At 36.3% G+C, this 16,206-nt stretch overlaps 1 protein-coding gene across 3 annotated transcripts in view; it reads left to right on the top strand.

The window, feature by feature from the left end:
• The window catches only part of rcan3 (regulator of calcineurin 3), a 38,640-nt gene extending 27,447 nt beyond the window's left edge, over positions 1–11,193 (top strand). For all 3 annotated transcript variants that reach the window (XM_067367343.1, XM_067367344.1, XM_067367345.1), the window contains 3 exons: positions 3,471–3,644; positions 5,146–5,317; positions 8,768–11,193. In XM_067367343.1, the coding sequence (XP_067223444.1) occupies positions 3,471–3,644; positions 5,146–5,317; positions 8,768–8,922 (501 nt within the window). In that variant the 3' untranslated portion in view covers positions 8,923–11,193. The remainder of the gene's footprint in view (positions 1–3,470; positions 3,645–5,145; positions 5,318–8,767) is intronic.
• The last annotated feature ends 5,013 nt before the right edge of the window (positions 11,194–16,206 follow it).

Raw genomic sequence — 16,206 nt, forward strand, 5'->3', positions numbered from 1 at the left:
TGACTGAAGGATTTTAATGCTTGACCTCACTAGTAGACATGTTTTCCACACAGGAACATTAATATCTCTTAAAACTTTCCACAAAATCCATCAAAAATGACTAGAGGTTACTGTGAATTAATCGAAAGTTTTTGTTTTCTTTTTACTGGCTACATTAAAAAAGCTAAAAAAAAGCTTTTTTTTTTAAATGGATCTTTAAATTAATTGGTAAAAACAATCATGAGTTAAAATGTCTAATGATTTACCTTTTTAGTATGCAACTCTCACGTTTTCTGACCACACTGTCTGGGTGTGAATGTCTAGTAAATTTTTTCTCTGACTAAAGTTTTTCATCAGTAATGGTAAATGCAGGGGTGTCAAACACATTTTAGGTTCATTATAGTTGCATTAATATTAATATTGATATTAACCATATAAACAACAAATTAATTTGCAAGAAAACTAGCACACTAATCTTTAAAACTGCATTTGTTTTTACTACAAAAAGACTATTAAATTTTTTAAATGCTTTATTTATTTATTTTTATTTTTTTATTACTGATGCACCTATTTTAATTTTTCATGACCAATTCCAATTTTTTTTAGAAGCAAATTGGTCGATTCTGATACTGGTTGCAGATTTTTTTATTTTTTTAAAGCACATTTTTTGTTGTTTGTTTGTTCAAAAAATATGTGTAGCTCTTGTAGCTGCATTTTTATCACAATCCCAACAAAGATGTTATGCACATGATCATTAGCAGTTGTCTTTATATTATTGTATAATATCAAGATTAACAGCAAAAACAGCATGGTCTGACTTTAACTTTGTGAAATTATGCTACATAAGATACATGCACAAAACAAAATCAGCAGACGGACTGAATGAAAATGCAAATGAACTCTCTGACAGTAGGTGGCGCTTATGAAACAACCGTTTCCATGGTTACCGCTATACAAAGCAGAGCTGCATCGATAAATAGGCTACTGCTTTATACAGAGATAAGAGGAAAAGCCATCAAAAACTTTTCTGAAGCCAGTTCCCTTCAGAGATACATTCATATCAACCCCAATTCAATATTTATATTATTCTTGCTATTCACAAAAAGTGAGCTTGTACACTGTGCAGTATTTTCTCTGCTGGTGCGTCTGTTCTCTTTGTGTCCATATTCAGCATCTGCCTGTGTTAACGTCCTGTTTACAGACTTCGTAAATATTTCCACATGAATGAAATTTGGGTAAATTATTACAAAGCAGTTTGTTTACAAGCCCGGAGTAAAGATTGACCAAAATAAAACTAAAAAAGATGATTTTGGATTTATGGCCAGTGGACTAGTCATGCATCTCTATTTTTTATTATAGTTCAAATCTTCCCCCGGGCCAGATTGGACACATTTGTGGGCCGTATTCGGCCCGCGGGCCGTATGTTTAACACCCCTGGGTAAATGTTTCTCTATGCCCTCCATCAAAGCTGACCACAGTGATCTCATGTTTCGCCATCTGTTTATGCTTTCCAGGCAGGTAAAAGGTGTGTAAATACATGTGATTGGCACAGGTGTGAAGTGAGCCAACACACACATACACACCTGTGCTGTTGCATAATGGAGTTACATGGGCCTTACATCACACCGGTGTCCTGAACACTTATCTTTGATGCTCCTTTGAATCTCCCTGTTTACTGCCTGTGGCATGTTGATATCAGAGTAAATTACAAGCTTTTGTTCACTGGATGCAATCTCGAAGTTCCGCTGTAGTGTCTGTCCATTAACCAGCAACACATTGTGAGAGAAAACCTCAGCTGTCTTCTTTAGATGCTGGCCCTCAGTAGGACTACATATATTATATATTTTTTTTTCTTTTCTTTTTTTAATACATTACATAAGGGATGCACAACATATCGATGCCATGCCAAATAAATCATATTTTAAAAAAACAATGAATTGCTTAAAATTTAATTAACACTGTTAAATGTATTTTTTTTTGGTAAATTGCTAAATGAATAGCCATTTTTCATACTGTAACTGTACACTATAATGTTGTGATTCCTAAATTCACTCATAGTATTTAAAATGACTGATTTTAGCTTTTAGTGTTTTATTTTTAATTCATTTAGTATTGTATAGTTAGTATATAATTTTAATATCAGCCATAACATGGAAATAATTATCTTCTTATCTGCATTTGCCAGAAGTTTAATATTGTGCAACCCTAGCATCATTACTTCATTTTATCTGTATAAATATTTTATTTTATTATTTATGCATTCACATTTTACAGTTCATTTATGGTTGTCATAGTATGTATCCCCACCTCCACAAATCTGATTTAAATGGCACTAAACTGAAACTTCCTTTGCACAGGTCAGCACATTAATCTTTTTTATGTTTCAATCTTCACGAACTAAAAGAAATTACAACACTGTCATCTTTTATTCACGCTCATGTCATTCCAAACCTGAGTAATGACTTCTTTCTGAGTTAAAGTGACCAGGGGCTGTCAAAAATGTAAAAAAGAACACTATTAAATTTGACTACTTAGCTTAACCAATAAAACATCCAAGATCATGAGCTGAGTTTTGCAACAGCTTGGCCACACCAGGTCTAACCAACTTGTAAATTCATGGTGTTTCAGCTGGGTAAACATGCAGTTTATTTTACATGCCACACACGCTCTCCCTTGCACACACAAAGAGCTTTCGTGTCATGAAGGCGGATGTCCACTCCTTCCACCCGGGTAGTGTGTAAGTCTACACCACTTGCAGGAAACGCTCGACACTGCGCATGAATTAGTGATTGACGCATCTCTTCTTGTTACACAGTGTCTGAGTTCAAAACAAACTCTCGCCATGTGTGGGGACAGAAACACTGATATGCAATGCAAACACAAACATTTTGCATGTGGGAAGCAACTATTATTGTTTTGCGAATTTTAGATTAGTTTTAACAAGTTTACTAAGTTCTATTCATAGAAAGAAAATGAAAGAGAGTAAAAATGTAGAGCATTTTGCTGCTGTTTATTATGAATGTGGTATCAATTTGAATATTGGATTTTGCACTTCGGTGCAGTCGCTCCAGACAACAAATTCATATCAAAACGTATAACATTTATATGTTCAACAATAGGTAATTAGCTTAATCATGGGTCATTGGTGTAGTGCACATGTACGTTGTGTGGGGTAAATCTAGTTCTTGTAACTTTTTTTTTTTTTTATCTTGTCAGCGTTCTCCCTTTACTTGCTCCATCAGTACATTAAAAGTCACACTTGATATTTTACACTTCTATTTGAAATGTTCCATTCAGCAATTCTGGGTCCTGTGCCATGCTTTTAGGACACCAGGAGAGCATTACACTAGTTTTATAATGACACAATTGCTAAAAACATCAGCAGAATCATGAAATTACACACTGCAGTATGTTTTCAATAGACATTAAGTTATTTAATGCAAAATTCAAGCAGTTATGAATTTTTTTGTTGTTTTTTTTATTCTCCTCAGGAGCGGTTTGAGGCTCTGTTCAGGATCTATGATGAGCAGACGTCCTTCCAGATGTTCAAGAGTTTCAGAAGAGTTCGGATCAGCTTCAGCACCCCAGAGGCTGCTGCACGCGCACGCATCGAACTCCACGAATCTGATTTCAACGGCATTAAACTAAAACTCTACTTCGCACAGGTCAGTGTGTTACTATTTGTTACATTTCATTCTGCAGTATAGGGATTGTTCATCCAGAAATTAAAATTCTGTTATCATTTATTCACCGCCGTTCCAAACCTGTATGCTGGTATCCATAGTGGATCCATATGGTAGCCATCGAGAACAGCCATAAAATTAGTCCATACAACTTTTTTACATATTCAAAGCCTTCTGAAGCTATTTTTTCCAACTTACCAAAATACTCAAAAGTTTGGGGTCAGTAAGATTTTAATATTTTTGATCCAAAATTGAGCAAAACAGTAATATTTTGAAATATTATTACAATTTACATGAACTGTTTTTAATTTTTATCATAATATATTTTAAAATATAATTTTTGTGAAGACAAATAAAAAAGAAAAAACAGATAAATATCCCATGTTCCTTCATTTAGGTTTAGTTTGTCGCTGCAAAAGATTTAAAGGAGAGAGATCATAGCAAGTTTGTACCCACAGTAACATAAGGTGATTCATTTAACACATTGTCTTGAAAAATTATAGAAGACTAATAGGAAGCAACTTGAGCTAAGATCTCGGGACTGTCAGTGTAATATTAGCAGAAGACCAGAGGAGAGAACAGGAGAGTTTAGATTTTCATTTCTCCTCTCTCAAAGGTCTGTCAGCTGGGGATAGTTAAAGAACACACAGTTCTCAGCACACTAACTCACACACATTCGTGTGCGACTAATTATCATTGCCATTAAACACAGTTATATTTCTAGAATCATTATCATTATGTAGTAAATGTGCTCCACGTGTTTTACTTTGAACACATAAAGAATGGACACACTCCTCACAATGGTGCTGTGTGTTTTGTGCTGCTGTGTGGGAGTGCGGATTTGATCTAGGACATTGTGTGTCTTTGAACGGTAATAGAATAGCCTGTTTCCTTCAGAGAGATGTAACTATGGGAAGAGTATTCCTTCAAATCAATGCGATCTGGGCCTGATCTGTGCTATATTTGGTTTAAAAGGAGCGCACGAGTAGTTTATTCTTATTGTTTAGTCTTGTTTTGTGCTTTTTCAGCTCACAAAAATGATCTAAGAACGTTTTGTTAATGTTCCTGTTAAGTCATGAAAATGCTATTTCTGAAAGTTCTCTGAACGTTGAAAATGTTCAGTTTTTTACTTATTTAAAAATGTTTTTTTCTTGGTTATATGAACGTTAAGGGAACATTCCATTTGATCATTCTGAAACATTACGGGAACGTTACTTTTGAATGTTTTCTGAACATTCTGAAACAATTAATAACATTTTAAAAACGTTAGACAAACTAAAACATTTCAGAAAAAAAGTTCCTTGAACGATGTATACATAACGTTTTTGTGCTAAATCGGTGAGAACATTATTAAAGACCAGATAACTTTGAACGAACATTCTATTAATGTTTATTCATAACTTGAGAGAACCTTGTTAGAACGTTCTGAGAATGTTCCATGTTAGCTGGGTTACCACCCCCTCTTTTTTCTGTCTGGCCACAGGTTCAGAATTCAGGGGATGATGTGGACAAGACATACCTTGCCCCGCCTCAACCTGTCAAGCAGTTCCTCATCTCTCCACCTTCATCCCCACCTGTGGGTTGGAGTCAGAGTGAAGATGCCACACCTGTGATCAACTACGACCTGCTGTGTGCTGTGGCCAAACTGGGACCAGGTACAAACAACACACACACACACACACACACACACAATCATGCACGCATATGCCACATACTCCTACACATATAAACAAGCTGTGTCTAGTGTGTGCAAACATCTGGACCAAATATCTGTGCCCTCACTGACTAAAACATCTAGAGTAATAATGCATCTTTCATATCTCTGAAAGGTCTTTAGTTTTATCATATTTATAAAAGATAGATACGCTAAACCGAGTCTTTCCGAAAAAAGCCAAGCTCCTGGAGGCGTGCCTGCTGTCAATGCTGTGGACGGAGCTAAAGAGTCACGAGCACGCCCAGCTTTTGCGTAGAGATCGTCTGCGAGCTGCGACATCATTAGAACTGAAAAGGGAACAAAAACATTCGTGGTGTTTACATTTTATGCACTTGCGCACCGATTGCCAACAAAACACAGACATCTGATGCAGCTTTACTCACCACCCGCAATCTACAAATCCAGCACTGAACTGTCTGGGACTTGTTTACAAAGCATTCATCACCAAAATCCCGGGAGCAAACAAACATACGTGCCCAACTCCGTTGCTGCCCCGGAAAAACAAACTTCATCCACTGTTCCCTTAACGCTGGGTTCTTTGGGAAGCTGAAAATGGTCATCTTTCCCTCAGAACCAAAAACACACTCCTTTGTTTACAGGAGCTGCGTCTCATTTCGGAGGCTGCGTCCTCTGGAGGTCGCATTTGAAGGCTGAATACTTCATCAAGGATGTCATATTTAAGAAAAGTAACCGTATTAAAGTTGACTGATATTCATTGTGAGGTGTAAAATACTGTAATTTCTTTCTTACGTTGCAATCTAACACTTATTTTTCTTAAATGAGACTGCCTCGATGATGTATGCAGCCTTCAAAGGGTGCAGCCCCTGAATTGGGACACAGCCATTGTTGAAAAATCTCTCAGCTTCCGTATCCTGAACGAAAAGCGTTGATGGGCACACTCTCACTCTGGGTGATGTGTATGCGCACGCTTGTCAGGTAGAAGTGCCTATACAAGAAATTCCTCTCTCTTTTGACGTCATACAGGCCATACTCGAAAAAAAACTCTCCAAAACCGGAAGTAGTGTATTTGGCACAGAAATACTCCGTCATACTCGTGTTTTGAAACTTTGGCCATGTTTAGCATGAGAATGCAACTCTTTAATAGTGTAAATAAGTTAGAATGCATGAAATAGCATTACACCCCCTCTTTTTAATATATAGATAGTAATTTTTTTTTTATATATATATATTGTAGAATTTATATCCAAATGTGGTCAATTTCTTCTATAGTTTTTTTTTTTGTTGTTTAAATTTTGGGTCAAAAAAAACTCTGTTTTTTGATTGTTTGTTTGTTTTTGTTTTGTGCCTCTGAGTGTATAAACCATAAAATGTACATTTCTGTCAGGCACTGCAGAGGCACAATGAATCCAGGACATGTAGACATACAAAGATTAACTGAGAAGCTAAAGTACCATTCAAAAGTTTGGGGTTGGTAAATATTTGTTAATGTTTTTGAAAGAAGTCTCTTATGCTCACCAAGGCTGTGTTTAAACAGTAATATAGTGAAATATTATTACAATTTAAAAGAACTGTTTTCTATTTTAATATATATAAAATGTTATAAGTAATAATATATAAAATGTAATAGCCTATATATTAAATCCATTTATTTGAAATAAAAAAAAATTGTAACAATTTATTCAATTTGTTCAATTTAATGCTGAATAAAAGTATTAAACACTTCTGAATGATATTGTAGGTAAGCATTGGTTGTATGTAATGTTTATTAATGTTTTCATTCAAGTTATGTATACAGTGTTATTAGGAAAATAAAGCACTTTATATAAGGGGTTTCCTGAGCTGGAAAAGGTTGACAACCCCTGATCAAATGCAATAGCATCTAGATAAAGTTTGTCAAGAACTTTGAAAAAAAAAACCTGACCAAAAAGTTTAAGGTAGTTCTAAAAATTAAAAGCTAAGGCTAAAATACAAAAAATACATTAAAAGCATGCTGTATTGTGAGAGATCATTTTGGTTATCACTTGTGTTAATGTGCGGTTGGTGAACAGCTAATGTGTTTAAAGAAAAACTGGAACAGGACAAATGTGGCAACACTGAATAGAAATGGACTGTTAAACAACAGTTTGAGTTGTTCCCCTCCTCATGATCAGCATCATGTGTGCTGTGTCTGCGCCCCCTGCTGGTGCATATCACGACACACACACTGACTCCCTGCCATGGCAAACCTCCTATAACCTCTTATGGGTCTGGCTCGTTACTATAGCAACCCTTATTCTGTTTCTCAGTGTTTGTGTGCTTAGTGTGTCCTCAGTGGTGCTTCTATTACTTAATCTTGGGGATGTAAAATATATCTGTATGCTAAGGGTTCTAATCTTTTAATGGCTTTCAAATCTAACATCTTTTATTGGTGAGATAATAAAATAATGTTAATAATGATAATGTTGATGATATGGCAAAATACTGGACTCTTCAAAACTCATTTTAGAGTTGTCGTTATAGTATCATGTCTGTAAGATCAAACATACTCTGTAGCATGTTTATTAAACATAAAAAAAGGATCAGATCACCAAGGAGGTGAAAGTCTGTCCCATTGGCTGTTCTGAGAAGAGCAATAAAATTTATAATCTTAGAGAAGCGCCATGTTGAACTAGAGGCAAAAATAGTCATTTAGTATAAATTAATAAATTATTTGTTAATTATAAATAAATGTAATATAGTTATCATTATTTTATGATTAATGATATTAATAACAACACTGATAATAAATATAATACTAGACTATATACTATTATTATATAGAGAACTAGAGGAGAAATAATTTAGTATAATAAATAATAATAATAGATATGGTGTTATTATTAATAATATTATATATTCCTAGAAGAGTTGAACTAGAGGCAAAATATTTTAGTGTAATAAATATAATAATAATATAGTAAATAAACCTTAGAATTGCACCATCACAGGACATTTTATTCATTAAAATAATTTTGTTTATTATTATCATTATTATCATCAATCACAGGACAATTTATTCATTAAAATAATTTTGTTTATTATTATTAATCACAGGACATTTTATTCATATAAGAGGTACTTATGGCTTTAGGGTATATTTTACTTCATTTACATTAGCTGTACAGTTTGTTCAAGCCATGCTAAGAAAGGTTTTCATCATGGTTAAGTTGTTCTTGTTTAACAATAGCTGAGAAATATATTTTTTGCAATCATTGCAACATAGGTCAACATTTAGATCAATTTATGACAATGCAAACATGATGAATGTAGTATGTCCGGGAATGTATTTGGAATGGACGCATCTTTTTTGGGCTGGGAAGGATGTCTTGACTTCTAAAACTTACAGCATATAAGTTTACTTAAAAAAGGTCAAGGAAAATTTGATCTTATTGTCTTTCGTCTATCTCTCTAGGTGAGAAGTACGAGCTGCATGCGGGTACAGAGTCCACTCCTAGCGTGGTGGTCCACGTGTGTGAGAGTGAAACTGAGGAAGAGGAAGAAGCCCGGCCAAAAGGCAAGATAGTCCAGACCAGACGCCCCGACGGTCCCCCAAAAGTCTACAACTAAAACCTTCAGCACAGTGCACACGTTTTTCTCTCTCTCTGTGTCTCTTTCTCTCATCCAGAGAAAGGCACGCTTTATTTCAATAACAAAAAAAGCTAAACTAAGACATGGATGGATTTGGAGGGGTGCTCAGTGCACAGGTGACTTGTGGTGTTCTGAACTGGACTCGTGGACTGAACACACTGTCTCACCGCTGCCTCACGGGACAGACAGGGGGAGCTTGCGACCCCCCACAATCATAGCACTTTCATTCCCTCATTTAGAGTCTTTGTCCTGTAGCATTAAAGAGCAGTAATTGTAATTAACAGTCGTAGAAATAGGTTACATGTAAACTTTGTTACTGTTTGTCACTTTGATTGATCATCAAAGAAAAAAAAGCCCGTGTTTATCTCCATATCGGTCAGGTTGGCACACCTATAGCGGTGGCGCGGCTCGCTGGGATTGCGTTCGTATTTATGCCTGTTCAAACCATGCTAGAATGGGATGAAGCGATAAGAGCGAAGGTGGCGGTTGAAGTGTTTCAGTCATGTTGGTGAAGATGAGAGGATGTTAAACATGTTCGTTCACTAAGTTAGATGTGTATTATTCTTACTGTGTATTTGATACCGCACATTTTTGCATGCTAACTGGTGTATTTTATACTCTGTTAAAGCAACTTTGAGCATATCTGACTGCTGTCTTTCAGAGGGATGGCCTTGGAAAGTAAAGAAACAGGTGTCAGGTGTAAAGTTCGACATTTTGTACTTGTATAGCGCAACACTCAAACAATTAGAAAAAAAGCACATGTTATGGGTCGTAGTTTCACCCCATCTTTGCTTTAGCTTCTTCTCACTACAACTTCAGTATCGTTTGCATTGTTTCGCACTGACAATGCTTGGTGTCTCTGCATATGTTTACTGAATCTACACTGACTTGTGCTTAAGTTTCAAGGTAAATATCTGTAACTTGGCCCAGAACTACTGTATGAATGCTTTACTACTGTCATATCAATGTTAACTGTTGTGTATTTTGCATTGACAGATTAAATCTTAAAGGGATAGTTCTGTCATCATTCATGTTGTTCCAAACCTGTGAGACTTTCTTCAAACTTAAATGTTCCAGAGTAGAAAGTATGTTGGTAACCAAACATTTCTGGTGCCCATTGACTTCCAAAAACGCATTTCTCAAAATATCTAATTTTATCAAAATAAAGTAATACAACTTTGGAACAACATGAGGGTGAATAAATTTCTATTTTCATTTTCTCGTTTTTTTTTTTTTCAAGTTTATAAATCTTCACTGTGTTAATTCATACCAAAATGGTTACAAATTGATGAATAATCATTTTAAAATACATGTTGTAGAAATAATATGCAGTCAGTGAAGCTGAATGCATCGATTGACAAATCAGATTGAGGATTGCAGAGAGTCATGTAATGATGGCGGTCAAATTAGCCTTATTAAACATCATATTTCAGTCAAAGAAAAAAGAAAATCCAGTTAAATATTGAATGATAATCATATTTTGAAAAGTGATTATTGCAGTGTGTAAATCACATAAAAAAGAAATCATGCAAAAAAATAACTCTGATATTCATGTGACTTTCTAAATTGCCTTTGCTCCCTTGCTTGTAAGACAAAAGATTTCAAGTGTCAATCTTTCAATGACGAAGGGGTCCTTTTGCAATTTTTTTTTTGGTAATTCTGCATGATGTGACATATCCATAGATGCAGTCTTTCCCGCTTGTATTTCTCTCTGAATGCAGCCCTTTTCTCCTGCCTGTTTGTAACTGTTGTTTTTTCGGGTGTTCGGTCACTACAGGGGCGAGAACATGGGTGAACAAAGCTCTTTGAGTTATTGATAACCAGCATGAAGTAATGAGTTTTGTGCGTGTTCACCTTTAAGGCAAAAGGAAGAAGTAAAGCGAAGTGTATGAAGCAAATTTGTACTGAGCTGTTACAGATGAGCCTGTCATTGGCAGCATAATGTATTGATATTTTTACTGTCTTTAAGGCTATTGTTGCTTCGTAACAGTAAAATAATCATGTTCGTCTTTTTTTAAGGAAGTCTACAGATGGTCAGCTCTATCACTGTTGCTGTTCTGTTTGGATATATATATTGTCTAGTACTGTAACTGTAGTTCATAACCTGTGAACATGAAGCAATAATTTACAGTTATATGTCCATGTCCTGTATGGTATGTTTTTTTTTTCTTCTTTTTTCTTTTCTTTTGCAGAGGTGTTCTCTGATTCTTAGCTTGCTTATGTTTGTGTAAATATGATTATTTGTTTCTCATTGGCATATAAATATATAAATAAAGATATATATATATATATATATATATATATATATATATAAAACTGATTCTTAAAAAAGTGCTGTAATGTGTTTATTTTACACAAGTAGTCAAGTACCTCAAAAGGTAACAAAAAAGTGTACATCTAAAGTCCACCATGATTCAATACTGATTAAGGGTGAATAACGTTTATAGGCATCATATATTAAAAGTGAATAGGAAGTCCCCAACAGGATATATTTACAAAGTTGTGTGTGTCCTTCTCTTCCTCATTCCATCTGTTTTTAAAGAAGTGGTCATGTGTGGGCAAAAGCTTTGAGTTCAATTCTGAATAGACATAGTCTGTGTGAAATCATTAATGTAAAAACAATTTCAAATTCAGATTTGTGCCAGGCTTTTTAAATATCTCATTTTTCCTTTTTGTCTGTTTCAACCAAAACAACAAGATTAGCTGTTACAGAATTAGCCTACTTTCCACTATCCACTTGTATTAACTAACAATAAAAGGAGGCTCCTCTCAACCTCACTAGGGGAGAATAGGACACACCTGATTTTTGTTTCTACCTGTCAATGAGGAGATCCCAGCCCAGTCTCCTGGGATACAAATACTGATACAAAGATACTAATTATACACGTTTTCACATGTACTGTTGGGAATTATTCATTGAGGGAAGTAATAAGGAGCTTGTGAATCACATTGGACAAGATGTACTATTATAACTAGATCTACCTGAATTTGTTACATCTGCATACTGAAAATCTGCTCATAACCACTGAAAAATACAACAATACACAGGATCTGATTATGTATACTGAAGATTGGGTCACTTTTACTGTAATCTGAAAAATGTATATTAAAGACTTATTCATGTATAAATCTTATCACAAAGTAGACCCAAAAGTATTTGAACACTATCTGGATACATATGAAAACACTCTCCATCCACATATCCACAGGCAGTACATCAGAAGGACAAAATTAGGGGTTTATATTAGAATCAATATCATTGATCTGTGAAGAAGACAGGTTGAAAAAGAGGAATTTAAAAACTGATCACACATGTCCGTAGAAATCTCTAATGGGGCACTAGGAGTGGGATTCAGAAATGCCTTTGTGCATTTTGTGCAATTAAATCTGGTGTATTTCCACTGTTGTTTCTTAATAGCGCTCTTATGCTGTTTAAGACACTCCCTGAAGATGATGTCCCATTCATATCTTTTTTCCATCTGCACTCAGCGCACTTACACTGATAAAAATATTGACCAATTCAACTTAATTGACACAAGAGGATAGGATTTTCATGGCATTTGGGATTTCGGTCGATAAATACAAATCATTGGAAGACCTGGAAGTAGAGGAATTAAAACATCTAGAATAACTTGGTGAGTGATAGGATTTGGACAGAGTACATAACACAGTCAAAAAGAACAGGACAATGATCAGAAAGAGCAGCATCACATATTTCAAGATTAATCAAACCAACAAAAAAAAAAGAAAAGAAAAAAAAAGAAAACACTAATTTCAAAGTATGACCCCTACTGAAACCAATTTTACAAAGTCCATAAGACATAATTCTTTAACCAGGGGTTCCCTTTTCTGACATTTTGACTGGCAACAGACATGGACATCAAAGTCACCCAGGAAGTCTGACACAAGAGAAGCCAGAAAATCAGAAAATTCTGGGATAAAGTTCTTATTGAGTTTAGGTGGTCTGTAAACCAGGGCACAAAGCAGGGAGCTAGACAGATCAACCTTGAAAAGCTGCACCTCAAAGCTTAGAAAACTATCAACAGGCAGGAAGTTTACACGTTTTTTAAGATTACACTTAAAAGCAGTTCTTGAAAATTGTTGCTAATCCACCTCCATGACCTACAGTTCACACTTACACATTATCAGATAGTAAAGGAGTATGTGTATTTGGTGTGCTGTCCATGGGGACGGCTCCAAGCTCAGTATTTTGGCCTGAACCTAGAGTACTCCCCCTGTATTCCTGACTGTGGTAGGAACCACCCAAGAGTGAGGAGCTGGGGTGGTGGAGGGATGCTGAAAACTGCCAAGGAACATAGGTTAAGTTGACTGCATATATATATATATATATAGGCCTTCACTGCTGACTGGGTAGACGTGTTGATTGCTGATTGGAATGATGTGTTGATTAGATAGATCATTTGAACACGTTCCTCCCGAACTTTGTTAATAAAACATCATTTCACAAGTTCATACTAACAAATCATCAGAGAGAGTAAAGGAGCTGATGGTGTGGCGATTGTAGGGTTAGGCACTGGACAGGAGTTTGATGGTTATAGCATCGGATGGGTAAACCTCGTTGGTAGTTGGCTGGGGACTGTTGCACATGGCGAGCTACTGCGGCAGCAGAGGAGATAGCACTGCTGCGGCAGTGAAAGCGAGGTTAATCTGAGAAATGGAGGTACTGTGTGAGTGGAGGAGATAACACTGCTGCGGCAGTAAAAGCCAGTAGGATGGAGAAACTGAGCTCCTGTGGGAGCAGAGGAGATAGCACTGCTGCCGCAGACACTGATGCGGCAGTGGAAGCAAGTTGGACAGAGAAAAGGAGCTCTTGCGGGAGTGGAGGAGATAACACTGCTATGGCAGTGGAAGCAAGTTGGATATAGAAATGGAGCCCCTGTGTAAGCGGTGTAAGCCAGGCTTTTTAAATATCTTAGTTTTCCTTATTGTCTGTTTCAACCAAAACAACAAGATTAACTGTTACAGAATTAGCCTACTTTCCACTATCCACTTTTATTACTGACAATAAAAGGAGGCTCCTCTCAACCTCACTAGGGGAGAATAGGACACACCTGATTTTTGTTTCTATCTGTCAATGAGGAGATCCCAGCCCAGTCTCCTGGGATACAAATACTGATACAAAGATACTAATTATACACATCCTCACACGTCCTGTTGGGAATTAATCAAGGGAAATAATAGAGAGCTTGTGAATCACAACCAGTAGCTTTGAGATGACACTGCTGTGGCAGTGAAAGCAAGTTCAGTGAAAGAGACACAATTTTAATGCTTGAAGGGCATTATTGTCCATTTCTCTATGGCAGGAATGATTAAATGGGCTGGATTAGAGAAAGATGTGGAAGGAGATTGCGGATGTTTCGCCTGCAGTGGCAAGGGTAGGCCTCGGCAGGGACCCATGCAGTTGTGCTGATGCCCAGTGAGATAACGCTGAGGGATCAGCAGCGGTGTTAGTCAAAGGAGAATCGCTTCTTAGGCTGGAGGAATGCGGCAAAGATTCCTCGAAGATGAAAGATTCTTCATCAAATGGGAAGAGCACGATTTCGGACATGTTGTGAATTTAAGGTGGTGCCAAATGCTGAAAACCTTCGGGGAACATAGATGAGTCGACTGCGTATATATATTTATATATATATAGGCCTCCACTCATGCTGATTTGGTAGATGTGCGGATTGCTAATTACTGATTGTAATGAGGAGTAAGTGCCTTTAGGGCAGTAGAATCATCAGGGATAAGCCAGGTCTCTGTCACAAATAAAAAAATCCAGAGCATGAGAAGTTAAAAAGTAATTCAAAAGAAATTGTTTGTTGAACAAAGATCTTGCATTTATTAGAGCAAATTTAACAGGATGGTCTGTAATCCACAATGGGTCTGACGTGAGTTTTGTTGGTGAATGTCTAAACACATTTGGGGGAAGTTTTTGCTTGCAAGTCAGTCTATGAGAAAGGAAAAGGGTAGCCACAAGGTGATATATGAACAAACAAAGGCAGCTTAAACTATGTAAACAGTCTAATCTTCGGGCCGGATGTGTAATGACAGATTGCAGTGCCGTGTGTACATGCGGTCGTCATGTGTTTGCTGGTGACTAATGGAAACATCCAGACTTTAGCTCTTATCTTATCTACGCATAAAGAAGAAGGTGTATGCAAGTGACTTTGAAGAACAAGTGAAGTTAATTGACTAAATTATTAATAGTTGTTTTATATATAAGCATGCAAGTCTTTTGAAGGAACCTCAGCATGAGAATAATGGTCATGGGATTACTGGAAAAAACATGGTGTCAGAAAAAGGTTCTTGGCATATTCTTTATAGCATACAAGAAAATAGTTTTCATCAGGAGTTCAAATGTTATAATAATAATCAAGGTTAGATATACACTGTAAACCCTAATGCTCAAAATACTTAATTGGTCTGAGTAGGGCAAACTTAAATTGAACAAATTAGTTCAGTAGTATTTAGAACTTTCTTTTTCTTTTGAGTTCACAGTATTGACATATTTCAAGTAAACTGAACTGTTTCATTGTTTTGAGTTGCATGAACTAATTTATTTTAATTTAGACTAACTTAAGTTTAACTGAAACTGGATTGGGATTTCTATTTCCCAGCATGCTTTTCCAATGGCACTCGAAAGGGAGAGTAAATGCTAAAATTAAAGGTTCTCTAAGCGATCCTGGGCGGAGTAACTTCCTGTTAACGTTCGAAGTGTTGTCAAACAAAACAGAGGCTAGCTAGACCCTCCCTCCTCTCCTGCTCCCCTTTGTGCTTCCTGAAACAGTCATGAACGCGCATTTAAAATCATTCTTGTCGGTTATTGGCTGGAGCATGTTTATTATGATTCGTGGTCCAGGCTGCACCAGTTTGTTTTTATTGCCGTTTTCGGAGCTTGTGGCGACTACAGAGACCGCGTTTTTTACAGTGTGTTCAGGGGACAGGCAGCTAGCGGATAGTGAGGAGATGTTTGCTGTATGTGACAAAAAATGTTTTGGCCTAAAAATGCGTGACATCACTTAGAGCACCTTTAAGTGTTATATAATGTTTTTTTGCACATGATTAATGGTAAAGGAGATTTAGTAGTAATTAATGTTTTGTTATGCTAATTTAGAAGAATTTATGTTAATGTGAGTTTTTGGAGAGTTACCATCACGGTGACAAGTAGCACATGCAGCTTGGTATGAGAACAGGTAAGTAACGTTTTAAGTTGCACTCATTCAGTAAATGCTATGCCATGCTATTGTTAACATGTTA

This window comes from Chanodichthys erythropterus, chromosome 18, assembly GCF_024489055.1.
Source record: "Chanodichthys erythropterus isolate Z2021 chromosome 18, ASM2448905v1, whole genome shotgun sequence".
Lineage (NCBI taxonomy): Eukaryota > Metazoa > Chordata > Actinopteri > Cypriniformes > Xenocyprididae > Chanodichthys > Chanodichthys erythropterus.